General features: G+C 39.7%; 1 protein-coding gene across 8 annotated transcripts in view; it reads right to left on the reverse strand.

Moving 5' to 3' along the window:
- The window catches only part of POLG2 (DNA polymerase gamma 2, accessory subunit), a 66,144-nt gene extending 54,346 nt beyond the window's left edge, over positions 1-11,798 (reverse strand). For all 8 annotated transcript variants that reach the window (XR_003791968.1, XR_003791970.1, XR_003791969.1 and 5 more), the window contains exons 1-6: positions 10,836-11,798; positions 6,549-6,675; positions 6,330-6,435; positions 5,296-5,469; positions 4,281-4,421; positions 1,963-2,043 (exon numbers count right to left, since the gene is read on the reverse strand). Coding sequence is in view for 4 of the 8 variants with exons in the window: in XM_029212078.1 (XP_029067911.1) it covers positions 1,963-2,043; positions 4,281-4,421; positions 5,296-5,469; positions 6,330-6,435; positions 6,549-6,675; positions 10,836-11,388 (1,182 nt within the window). In the remaining 4 variants the exon portion in view is untranslated. The remainder of the gene's footprint in view (positions 1-1,962; positions 2,044-4,280; positions 4,422-5,295; positions 5,470-6,329; positions 6,436-6,548; positions 6,676-10,835) is intronic.
- Between the last annotated feature and the right edge of the window lie 1,946 nt (positions 11,799-13,744).

Raw genomic sequence — 13,744 nt, forward strand, 5'->3', positions numbered from 1 at the left:
TTTATACCAAATATAAGAATTTTTATTATCATCATTCATAACACAAATAAAAGCAAAACAGATTCTATCAGAAAAAAACAGTCCAAAGGGCTATGTTAACTCTAAACTTATCTGAGACTTGAGAACTGAGCCTAAGGGTTATAATACGATGTAAGGAAGAGCCATTAAAGGAAACTAAGGAGAAGGAGCCAGAAAAGTATGAAGAAAACCCAGAGAGTGGTGTTCCTGAAGCCAACAAAAGAAAATGTTTCAAGAAGAAAAGAATGATTGATTAGTTTCAGTGGAATGCTGGAGACAAAAGCCTGATTGGAAATACAGAAGTAATGATGAGTAAATGACATAGTACACTTTACTGTTTTCTTAAAAATGGTGAAGCAAGAAAAAGAAAAATTTTAAACTCCCTTAACAATCTAGAATTAAAATTCTAAAGCAGAATTTCTCTCATTGGCACTGATATAGGATGTTTAGCAGCATCCCTGGTATCCATTAGATGTCCGGAGCACCCTTCCCCACCTTCTGACAACCAAAAATGTCCCCAGATATTACCAAATGTCCCCATGGGGAGGGAGAGGGGGAGGATGGTGGGATGGGGTAGGGGTGTGTGCCTGAGCTAGAGCACTGTTTCTCAAACTTAAACACCAGAATCACCTGGAGGGCTTGCAAAACACAGATGGCTCAGCCTCGCCCCCCAGAGTTTCGGATTCAACAGGTCTGGCAAGAATTTGCATTTCTAACAAGTTCCCAGGGAAAGACCACAGCGAAGTAAATGGGTATTAAGGTACAGGATATTTTGGGGATAGATGAGAATATAGATATTAATAAATCTAAGAAATTATCAGGGAAAAATAAATATGAGTTTTAGTAAGTTTAGTTTTGGTTGCCAGCAGAAAATGTGCTCTAACAGAAGGTAGAAAAGGAGAGAAAAAGTTCTAAGCATGATAAAGCGCAGGTGAAGACATGGGGAAATAACCCACAAAATCTCTTTCATAGCCCAGAAAGTTACATACGTAAGGATTCTCTTTGTCATACTGCTGAGGGGAAAAGTGTTAAAAACAGAATAAGACACTACTCTTTTGGTAAAACACCCAAGGCACAAGATACTACTAATATTCTTACAAACAAAAACAAAACAAAACAAAAGGCCTGCAATGGTAATGATGAAAATCTAGGAAGCAGAGTTCTTTGTCCTTCAAGCAAAAAAATCCCTAGGAACTTGGTACCTACCAGGGTGTTGTGGAGCCTCCTGCAATCCTGGGGGAAATGTGGAAATTAAGCCATTCTCTTCCCTTTCCCTGAACTCATTATCCCCACCTTCCCAGACCCCTGCACAGGAGCCCAGGAAAGCCAGGTCAATCTTTCTAGTATCCTCACTCAGGTCCCTGGATGGGTCTGAGTTACCCAAACAGAAATGACTGCTGAAGGGGTCCTGGTTTTTCTTAACAGTATTTAATTTGACCAGATAGATTAGAAAAATAAGATTACAGATCTAGAACTTGTGCTTATACCAAAAAGTATCAAAAGTGTTAAGTTAAAAAGGGAAGAGGGTAAGAAATAATTCACTAGACGTCTGTACAAATATTTTGATTGCCAAAATTATGCATACTCATTAAAAAAAACGCAACTATGACTGGGCATGACATTAACAGCAAAGCCCACTGAACTGTATTCAGCTTCTTTAATACAATATACTTCAAATTACCTGTAATTAACTGTAGTATTTATTATTATTTAATTAAAATTCATTATTAATGAATGATTTAATTAAAAATTTAAAAATTCATTAAAAATGGTTTTTTCATTTAATAAAAATTTCATTATTTAATTAAAATATGTTCACAGTTCATTATTTAATTAGAATTTTTAAAAAAATGAATGAAAATAAAACTTTAGATGGCAAACTACTCATTTACTTGGAATAACGGTTATAATTGAAATCATGACATTAAAACTTATTTAACCCACCTGTCTTAGTTCCACTGTTGGGCCTCTTCCCACATCCAAAGCAACCTTAATAGGGGCTAAACAAGGGTGAAGTTTAAGCACCTAAAACAATTTAAAGAGAAGGGGTAAAAAGGACAAGCACTAATAAACATGAAGATGTTTAAGCAGTTAAAATTTTCTGTGTGAAAATGGAAGCTAGCTGAGGTCATAAAAAATATCACGTAATGATGTATCAACCATCTTTATTCAGCTGCTCATAGATTTCTCCATTCAGGCATTCTACAGAAATAAGTTCACTTGATATTCTCCCATTTTCTGACAAATCCATTTTCTCTCAGTTGAAATGCCCCTTTCTGGCATCACTGCCTTCCCTACCCAGCCTGAGCCATGTGGCTTATCACTTGGACTTTCTCTTGCCAAAACCCATCACTCTATGCATTCATTCAGCCATTCAGCAAACATGTGAATGGCTACTTGGTACGAGAAATAATTCTAGGTGGTGGGGACAAAAATCCTGTCCCTCATAATGCAGAGAAGCAGATAACAAAATAGATAAGTAAATAATATATTTGAAGGTGGTAAGTGTTAAAAAAAAAAAGAAGATAGGAAGTGCTGGCAAGAGGTGGGCTGGTGGAGGGTTGTTTGCTATTTTAAATAAGGTGGTAAGAGGGAATTCCCTGGCAGTCCAGTGGTTAGGACTCCACGCTTCCACTGCAGGGGGCGAGGTCTCTGGTGAGGGAACTGAGATCCCACATGCTGCACGGTGCAGCCAAAAAAAAAAAAAAAAAAAAAACACTACAATGGGACCATTAAAAATAAATAAATAAATAAATAAATAAGGGGGTAAGAGAAAGTCTCCTCTCTGAGGTGACATGTGAGCAGACTTGAAAGGGGATGCAGGGACGAGATGTGGACTTGGAGGAAGAGCACTCAGACAAAGGGGAGCATTAATGACAAGGCTCCTGAGCTGGGAGCACATACTGCGCATGTTGTAGAAACAACTATAGGTCTGTGCTGCTGGAGCAGACTGAGTAAGGTGGAGAGGAGTTGAAGGTCAAAAAGGATAATGCTTTGTAAAACATTTTAGGGGCTTTGGCTTTTCCTCTGAGTGAGAGGAGGAGCTTATTGGAGTGTTTAGAGCAGAGGAACAAAGTAACGCGTACCTTTTAAAAAGGCCACTCAGTGCAGGGAGGTGGGGATGATGGTGGCTTAGATCAGACTGCAAGCAGGGGAGGTGCTAAGAAACCGTCAGATTCAGGATATATTTTGAAGACAGAATCAAAGAGGTTTTGCTGATGGTTTGGATGTGCAGTATGTAAGAGAAAGAAAAGAAAGGATCCCCCTGTTTGTCTGCTACACACACCCTATAAATCCCAAACAATTCTATAAATGGCCACATCAGGCTAAACGAGCACTGCATAATAAATCACTAACTAGGCAGAGTGGTGCTACAAACTCATGGTGTCTAATCCCAGTTGAGCACTCAACACGTGAAAACTTGATTTTGGGGAAGCTCCCTTTCCCATTCAAGGGAAATATGACTATTCTAAACTCTTGCCACTTAAACCCCTATTCCTCCACATTTTAAGCTAATAATCTTGCTTCCTAATTCCCCAAGAAAATAGAGGATATGAGTAAAACTTCCTTCAAGGGCTAACCAGCTCCAGTAGCCTATTTATATCTATACCATTGTTTCTTTCCACCCTGCTGTTTCAAAAAATAACTCCCTTTTCAAGACAAAACCCCCCAACTTGTGTTCTTGATTCTGTCTTGGTCCTTCCTGTTTCTTCTAAAATCTTGCTCCATTAGGTACTTCATTTCTCTCCTATAGCTTCAACCTCTCCTCTCTCTTGATTTTGAGCCCATAAAAATGCTCAAATTGCACATCCTAAAATAAGCCTTTCCCTTGACCCAGACCCATGTCTAGTTCCTGTGATCCAGTGATCAGCCGCTTGGGGTCAGACCAGAAGCAGAGAGATTAATACCACAAGTCTTGCTGGCCTGTTTTACTTACTCCTACTTAACACTCAGCTTCTGATACAAGCAGAAGCCATAAGTGAAAAGGCTCAGGGGCTAAGAATCAGAGACAGCTGTCCAGCTGTCCAAGTTCAAACAGAAACGCCTTTGGGATTACCCAAGAGGGATTCCTTCTTCTATTCTGTGAGAACCTGCTTATTATTCCTGTGGGCAGATTCTAAAAAAACTTGAAAAATAAATAACTTGCACTAAAAAAATTATTATTCAGAGTTTATATTAGAAACCAAGTACACTAACATAAAAAAAGGGAGAGAAATTTATATTTTTAATTTCCCAAGTCTATCTCTGAAATATCAAAGCACCTTTCTATGAAGATCTTTCTTTCTTGTGAAGGAGTTCTCTGTTAGCTGGAAAGAATCGTAGAGATATGCCAGCATGCCTCGGTCTAGATCTCCATTTATGGATAAAACAGAAGGAACCACATTTTTCCGTCCATCTCTGCCCTTCACAGAAAAGGAGAACAAAAATAAAGCATCATTTAGCAGAACTACCTCTTAAAATTACATTTTGCACTTACAGAATCAGAATACAAATGGATCAGTAAGTCTAGATAGACTGATGAAATTTTTAAAATTACCATTTGGCAACCCTCACAGTAATAATCGATTTGGGCAAGAATCATCAATGGATGTTGCAACCAGTAGGCCAGAATCTGGTGAGAAACAGGTTATTTACATAGTCAAAGTATCTGCCCACAAAAGGCTTATTAATTACTCATCAATTAATAAGTACAAAATACTTGTCAACTTTACACTGGAGAAACCTGGAAGCATCATCTTAACCAAGCGATAAAAGTTAACATCACCAGTAACAAGCCAATATGATGCACTGAGAAGAGGGTAGCACCATTTCTGTGGCATTCTTAGCAAAAATACATAAATCATGAGGAAACATGAAAGAAACTCAAACCAAGGGACATTCTACAAAGTAACCGGTCTGTACTCTTCAAAACTGTCAAGGTCATGAAAGACAAGGAAAAATAAAAGGAATTATTTGAAGGAAACTAAGGACACATGACAACTACATGAAATACAGGATCCTAGATTGGATCCTGGACCTATAAAGGGCAGATTAGAATAATTGGTTACATCTGAAGGGTTCTGTGGATTTGAGAATAATAGCAGATTACTGTTACTTTCCTGATCATAATGATTGCATTGTGGTTATACAGGTGAGTCCCTGTACTTGAGAAATGCATACTGAAGTATTAAGACGTCATGGGGCACCATGTCTACAGCTTATTCTCAAATGGTTCAGAAATGATCACAGTTAGAGAATCTGGGTAAAGGATACATAGGCGCGCAAGGTAAAACATACATGTAATTGAGCTACATTTTCAGGATACATGTGTAAAAGTTCATGATCTCCTAGATTCCAAAGGGTTTCTATTGGCTCCTTTCCCCACGGAAAATTGTAGTAAAGCTTGTTTCCTTTTCGGCCCGCTTCATCCTGACAATCACTGCTGCTGAAGTTAGATGGACTCACAGCAAACTGGAAAAGAAAGTTTGTCTTATTAACTTATTAAAATAAATATTAAAAAGTAAAGTTGCCCCCAGCAACTGAATGAAACTGGTCAAGTCCCAAATAAAAAATTGTTAAGTTTAATTAAATATGAGTGAATATACTGTTACAAATAGTGTTTTTTAATCTGAAAGAATTACACAGAAAAACTGTTCATGCTATCTAGCATTTCTGTGGTCAATTAATAAGAAGGGAAGGAACCATGAACTAAGTGGGATAAAGAAGAAAGTATCACACACTCACCATTCTCATCCTTCCTTATTTGTGATCATTCCATTTAGTTTACATGGGTGTTTGGAGATTTTGAGAGTTAGAGAAATAAGACAATGGCATGACAAAAATGCTTACTTCAACTCTTTTCTCTTAGGCTTACACTGAAACTTGACTGTAAATTACAGGACCATTTGACTAATATGGAGAGTTCATGGAGGTTGGAAGCAAAACTAACACAGTATTGTGAAGCAATTATACTCCAATAAAGATCTTTAAAAAAAAAAAAAGCTAAAGCTGTAAGAGTGGGCAAGGGTCCAACTCTACACCAGTCAGGAATGCCAGGTGAGGGATTTGAACTTTACCTAGAATGTAAAGTCTTACCAACAAAAGTTTCTGAGCAAGACATCAACAGACGTAAAGTAACTTTGTTTTATGGAACAATGAAAATTATTACAAAGAGTTTTTTATATGTAGTTGTTAATTTATTATAGCTGTCTCTTATAAATATAACATAGCTACATCAAAATAAATTTCATTTATTGTAGAGAAGTATTACCTCTGACACACTAAGACAATTTGCCTAATCATTATTAAATTAAGGGTAATTATTGTAGTACCTTTCTCCACCACAGGAGTCGATGACGTAACCAGAAATCAAGCCACTGGCTCGCAGTTCTTGCTGAAGTAAACCATACCAGTGAAGCTTCAGTCTTTTCACCGATTCTTTGGATATCAGAAATATCAGATAATCACTTATTTGAAAATCATATAATCTATCCCACAGTGAAAGTGACTGTTTAAATACAAGGCCAAGTTATTTCCATTTTTTTGTGTACCTTTTAACACCATCAGGTGTCTGCTTAGTATCAGAAACAGGATGAAAACACACTCCAATCTGAGCAAGGCCAAAAGGTAGCCTCTTGTTTAGCAGATCCAGGTAATTAACATAATGCTCCAAGGCGCCTGTCAAAAGATAAACCAATCACTATATAAACCTATTTTATAAACCCAAATAATTTTGGTCAATTTATAGACAAATTAATAATATAATGCTAACACAGCAGTAAGTACAGTAGCATGGAGCTACTAAGGCAGATCCTAATTGATTACCACTTAATTTTAGGTAGTTTCCCCCAACTTTTTAGTATGAAGATTTTCAAATCTACAAGAAAGTTGAAAGAACAGTACAATAAACATCTGTAAACCCTTAACCTAGATTCACCAATTGTCAACATTTTGCCACATTTATTTTCTATTTCTTGTTCACCCCAAAACATTTTAGCATGTACCTCCTAAAATTAAAAATATTCACTGTATACCACTATTACACCATTAAATTAATCATAATATCATAATTTCATCTAACTTATGGTCAATATTCTATTTTCTCGAATTGTCACCCCAAAAGCCATTTACTGCTGCTCTCTTTCTCCCTAATTAAGGTTAACTCACTGCATTTTATTAGGTCTCTTAAATCGCTCTGAATCTAGAATATTTCCCCGGACTTCTCCCTCTCTAACTTTGCTTTTAATGATATCAATTTTTAATTTGAGAACAGGCCAGTCATAGATTATCTCACATTAGATTTGTCTGAATTTTTCCTTATTTAATTTGGTTTAATCATTTTTAGCAGGAATAAATACTACATAGTTGATGTATATGTGCTGTTGCATCCTAACAGGAGTAACACAGTATCAAATAATCCCACTTTTAATGAAACCAGATTTGATTACCAAGTTAAGGTAGTGAATATCCATTCCCCAACATTATCCTGCTCCCCAACAATCTTCCACCCAATATTTTATTTTATTTATTTTTTAACAAAGGGGCAATCGTTATCTTTTAATTAATTAATTAATTTTTGGCTGTGTTGGGTCTTCGTTGCTGCATGCGGGCTTTCTCTAGTCGTGGCGAGTGGGGGGGTTGCTCTTGTTGTGGTGCGCGGGCTTCTCATTGCAGTGGCTTCTCTTGTTGCAGAGCATGGGCTCTAGGCGCACGGGCTTCAGTAGTTGTGGCTCATGGGCTTAGTTGCTCTGTGGCATGTGGGATCTTCCCGGACCAGGGCTCGAACCCGTGTCCCCTGCATTGACAGGCGGATTCTTAACCACTGCACCACCTGGGAAGTCCCACACCCGATATTTTAGAATCTGTTGATGAACCCCTGCTTGAATTATTATTATACCGAGGATTACAAAATCATAAAAAGGTGATTTTTCTATCCTATCTTTCCTTCTACATTTATTGCATAGCTCCTACAAAGACAAACTCTTTTCAACTCCTCTTTCTACCAGCAGCCTCAATTACTTAATTTTTTGTTTAACACTGTGGATTAGATTTTTAATTTTATTTAATGTGTTCTGATCCCATTACCATCAATATTTATTTTAATGTTCAATTTGTCCCAAACTTAGCCAGTGGGAGTCTCCTTCAAGCCAGCATCTATGTCCTTTTAACATAAACCCACTAGTCTTCTAGTAATTCTTTGCTTTCTAGCACCATAAACTGTGCCAAAGTCACTTTGTACTGCCCTGCCCCATACCTGGAATGAGCCATTTCTCCAAGCACTGGTTCCTTTAGAAACCAAATTCTGGGTACTAGGTGTGATCATTGCTATTGTCATCGCTTCTAGGCCCCTTCAATGAAGAAAGTTAGGAAATTTGTATTTTTAAAAAATCATGAATTCACACTAATAGTCATTTCAAATTTAACATTATAAAGTTTATCCTTGCCTTGTACATCTTTTCTCTTTCAGTGAAAATCTTGGTTCCTAATAAATCTATCCATTGGTCTATTTGCTTTATCCTATATGTGAAACAGCTTCAGAATTATAATCCCAACATTTCTACTTACAATAAATCAATACAATAAAGTTCAAGATTTCTTTGTAGTTCTTTATGCACTTAGATTATATCCCACTAAATGATAACACTGTGTTCAAAAGTTACTTGATTTGAGATTTCCACTTCTGGTAATAGTAGACAAGCTTGTTGATAACAAGAAAAACAGGTCAAAAAACTGAAAAAAAGAATCTGTTTAAAGACACAGGAGAGCTGTCAAGGCAGTAAGGACTTGAGGGTCCAAGATTTGGAGAGAATGTAAGAACAGAGGTGAACCCAACATTTAGTGCTGCTTTTCCAATCTGAAGTAGGAGAACTAAGAAGCTGAAATGCTGAGCAGAGCTTCCTGACATCGTATGGGGCTAGGAAGCCCAAAAATTGTAGTTCGAGGCTCTTAAGGAGGAGGGGCCCTGGAAAACACCCCAGCCTTTCACTACGCACACTCAAAGGGCTACACTCTAGGAGCAGAGGTGAAGCAAAAAGACTGAAATCCAGCCTCAATACACTTAATCCCGGATTGTATTAAGAAGATATGCCCTAGCTGCCTGCCAAAGGCAAAAGTAAACCCTCCCAGGTAGAAGAAAACAATGCCACCCAGAGCCTCAATTTATCTCTACAATTAACACACAAATTACCTAGAAAATCTTAAATCCAAATGACCAAAAGCCCGGAGTAAGACAGATCACAGAAACCGACATATCTGAGTTATCAGATATAGACTTTTAAGTGTAATTAATGTGTTCAAGAAAGCTGATAACAAGATGCTGGGGGGGTGAGTCTAACATATGTGTAATTAATCACAGAAGGACAGAAGAAAGAATGGGGCAGTAAAAATATTTGGAGACAAAATGGCTGAGAAATTTTAAAAACCGTTCATAAGTAGAGGCTACCACAACAGCTCAAACATGAAATAAAGAGGGTAAGGGCACTGGGCATAGAAAGAAATGGCAAACGGGTACTCAGAAACTAAAAACACTAGACAACCAAAAATTTGGCAAGTAAGTGGATTTAAGTTTCTAAAGGCAAGAAAATGTCTGGCACATCAATAAATGCTTTGATGAATCTAAGAGAGCTATGTTTCATTTTCTAATAGGGAAGAAAAGATTTATTTGTTTTGGGACATGGTAATGAGCAGTGATCTAACTTCCCCAAAGTAAAATCATCATAGAATAATTAAAGCAGTACAAATCAAAATTGTCACGTTTACCCACCAGTTTAAGTTTGCTTTATTTTATTAAGGAAATCTTTAAAGTTTACAATATAGGTACCAATTTTCAGAGAACCATGGACACTGGTTATTTTAAATTACTTCCTAGTACCACTTAATAAAAAATGGTAAGGATAGCATTTTGCAAAGATGAGATGCTGTGGCAGCAAGTCTGTCCTGTAAAAATTCTGAATTTTTTTTTCCAGAATCTCTGCTATCATGATCTATTTGACTTTGAAGGCATATTGTGCCCTACAAATTTCTGTGTATTCACTCAAGAATCGCTTATAAAACTTGATTAGTCCTATTATTCTGCGAATTCAAAAATTACCTTAAGGGCTCTTCAAACAACAGATTGTGTAGATCAGTTTTCGGTAAGAAAAACTGGGGGAGGACATTTTCTTGTTGCTCTAGAAAAACGAGCTCTCGATTAGCCTATAGTGTGTAAAAAAAAAGAAAACTGAAAAAAATATAAAAATAAAAATAAAAAGAAAAGAAAACTATGGAAGTATTTATAAATATTTCAGTAACAATGAACCAATGACTCAAACACACGATTTAATTTAGGTCCTAATTCTAGGGCCGCTCAATAAACTCCAAAATTCTAGGGTTGCCTTGTGAAACTGAGAGCTTTACTAGAGCCTTGGGCCGGATTCTTTTTTTTTTTTTTTTTTTGCGGTACGCGGGCCTCTCACCGCTGCGGCCTCTCCCATTGCGGAGCACAGGCTCCGGACGCGCAGGCTCAGCGGCCAGGGCTCACGGACCCAGCCGCTCCGCGGCATGTCGGATACTCCCAGACCGGGGCACGAACCCGTGTCCGCTGCATCGGCAGGCGGACTCTCAACCACTGCGCCACCAGGGAGGCCCCGGGCCGGATTCTTTAAGGAACAATAACGATCCCATGAACCAGTTTTCTCCAAGGCAGCAACACTGTCAACAAACCCAACTACTTCAAGAAGACTGAGAACCAGATAATTTCCTTTCCATGTGAACACAGGGCCAGCCGCAATCTGGGAAATCGAGCGAGTCTGCCTTTCCACCCCGACACCTATTTTGAAGCATGAAATCGTGAAGCATACCGTGAAGAAGGTTCTCCCGCAGTTTCCCAGAAGTTTTCAGTAAGTTCTCAAGAAATGCTCCTAGCTGTTCCTTACTCAGCTCTTTGTCTTGCGAGATTTCGCGTAGCGTTTCTGCAGAAACTAACCTGAAGGCACTGTCCCCGGGCAGCGAAGGGCCTGGTTCATGGTAGAGGGCGTCTACCGGGAAGACCTGCTCCCTGAACACCACCACCGCGGACCACCATTCCGCCGCCAGGTTCTTCCGCAACTCTATACCCAAGGGGCCAAGGCCGGGGTGGCACCCGCTCAGAAAAGAATCTCGACTAAGCTGTCGCTTGGTGCCACTGAGGAAACGCCTTTTCTGACAGATCTCTACCAGCACCTCGCTCTCCTCGCCGCCAGACTCGGGGCCTTCTCTCAGCTCGCTCACCGGGGGCAGCTCCCCGTGCGACCTCAAGGGCCCTACAAAGGAGCCGCTCCCTTCCGTCAACTGCCCTCCATCTACTCGACTAAACCCAGACAGCAGGCACCTGCAGACTTTCTGGCCGGCCCTGACGGCTGCACCACAGCGCATCGCCCTCAGGAATTAAAAGTGCACAGACTCCTACGAAAGGCTAACATGTGTAATATGGGTCCCGAAAACCCGCCACAACCGGGAGTAGGGGGCCACCTGCGCAGGCGCGACGGAAGTGAGCGTGCGCGCGGCCGACCCCACCAACGGAAGTACGTCACTGCGTTCCGGCCGCTGCCGCCACCGCCGCGTGCCTATCCCACTCGCCAAGGCGAAGTTAGGCTTCCTGTCTCTTACATCCGTCACGTCCGGCTCTCTCTACTTGTTCTTTTTGTCTTCAACACCGATAAAGATCATTCCCATCTACTTTGCACTATCCCACTGTTGCCACTATTGAGTCAGCTTTACCTTCCCTTTTTTTTTTTTTCGCAAATGAGACATAAGAATATTTCGGTGGCCTTCCCTGGTGAGAGTCCGCCTGCCGATGCAGGGTACACGGGTTCGTGCCCCGGTCCGGGAAGATCCCACATGCCGCGGAGCGGCTAGGCCCGTGGGCCATGGCCGCTGAGCCTGCGCGTCCGGAGCCTGTGCTCCGCAACGGGAGAGGCCACAACAGTGAGAGGCCCACGTACCGCGAAAAGAAAAAGTAAAACTACTTCGGTATTCTACAAACTACCATTTAAATACACCTTCTCAGCCTTGTGTTCACGAAAATAAATCTTAGTTCCCCTCTTTACAATTGTACTCCTTAATGGTAGTTTAGAGACCCACGCCTTGCGTGCATCTCTAGTAAAATGGTGTCCTGCCTGCCCTCTCCTGGGAGTGCCCGTTGACGGGGAAGGAGTATAGTCCCTTTACATATTGGTGTTAAAAGGGATGCCCTGGGCCAGCAGCACCCGCATCACCTGGAAACGTTGCTTAAAAAACAAGCTGCTGAAAAGGGCCCAGCAGTATTTAAACTCTCCAGGTTAACGTGGAGGCACACTGACAACGAAACCACTCGTGCAGAGTTGTTCTACCAGAGTACCCTTCTAAAAGGCCCTTCAAAAATAACTTGAGAAAACCTGCTTAAAACGGAGATCCAGGACTACGGAGCAGACTTCTGGCTTTACAGCTCCATTTTAACACTTGGAAGAGACAGTTTATGTAAAGGGTAGCAGCTTAGTAATGAACAGAATATAGGAAGTTAAAATTCATCACATTTAAGGTGGTGTTGGACACATTCAAAAAATCATTCCATACAGAACATGTAGAAATTTGTTTGAAAGAAGATGCTAGTAAAACGGTATTGCTGGAAAGCAATTATATTAACTGCAAAGCTGGGTAACATTTATGTGTGTTTTCCACACCCCGGAAACACACGAGAGGCCTAAACGCAAATAAATAAAAGAGAGAACGGGGAGAAAAATCACATTTATTAGTTAAGACAACCACAGGCTGGACACAACACACATGCTAAAAAGTGGACTGTCTTTTAAAACTTACTTCAAAAGGTAAAGAGTTAAATATTTTCCACAGCCCCACAATCATTTAAGTGTTTACAAAATAAAAGGCCCACGTTAGACACTGAACAGAAAATGTAATACTCCAACCTACCCCAAAAGCTTCTTGTAAGTTAAAAGTCATAATGAATTTGACTAATCATGCTATTGAAAACTGTTCAATTACTAGAGCCTGAGCCAGTTTTCAATGTATTAGTCCTAAAAATACCACTCATTATCCTGCCCCAGGAAAATTCTAGTTCAGTCTTACATTTTAGACCTAAGGCATTAACACCAATTAAAGCCTCACTTTAATAACCAGTATTTAAATGCAGTCTCATAAAGACCTTTTCTCTTCTTGCAAAAAAACACACACCAGAGCTGCTGGGAAGACATTCAGGTCTTACTTCTAGCCATCACCGAAAGGAAGTATTAAGGTTGGTGAGCCAAAGTTAAACCTAAAGCTACCCACTGGATCTTTTTAGCAATAAACCCACGTTGACCCTAACAGAAGGACCTATATCGTAGTCTCCGTGCTTTTGGTAACATGGCTTTCCTCTAGGTTAACCGTTAATTTCGAGGATTTTCCTAATGTTCATTTGAACATAAGTACACCTTACATTTTGAGTTCCCTGAATTACTGGACATTCATGACTCCCAGTGTGACTACAGTTAAAGAGTCCCAGGAAGCCTGTGAAACGAGCATCTCTCTATACTACCTACACTAACACTGAAAGCAAATTCAAACTTAGCTCTTGGCCAACCATCTTTTCAAGGGTGTAGTCTTTTCAGCTTCGTTCAGTATTTCAGTTAATTCATAACATGGCCAGGAGCACAAATATAATCTCTTCAAAAATAAGTTATTTGGAGAATTCTCTAATTATAAATTTTGCAAAAGGAACAGAAGTCATCTGTGTTCTCACACTAAGCGGTCTGAG

Source organism: Monodon monoceros, unplaced genomic scaffold (assembly GCF_005190385.1).
Source record: "Monodon monoceros isolate NGI ecotype Baffin Bay Population unplaced genomic scaffold, NGI_Narwhal_1 Super_Scaffold_9, whole genome shotgun sequence".
NCBI lineage: Eukaryota > Metazoa > Chordata > Mammalia > Artiodactyla > Monodontidae > Monodon > Monodon monoceros.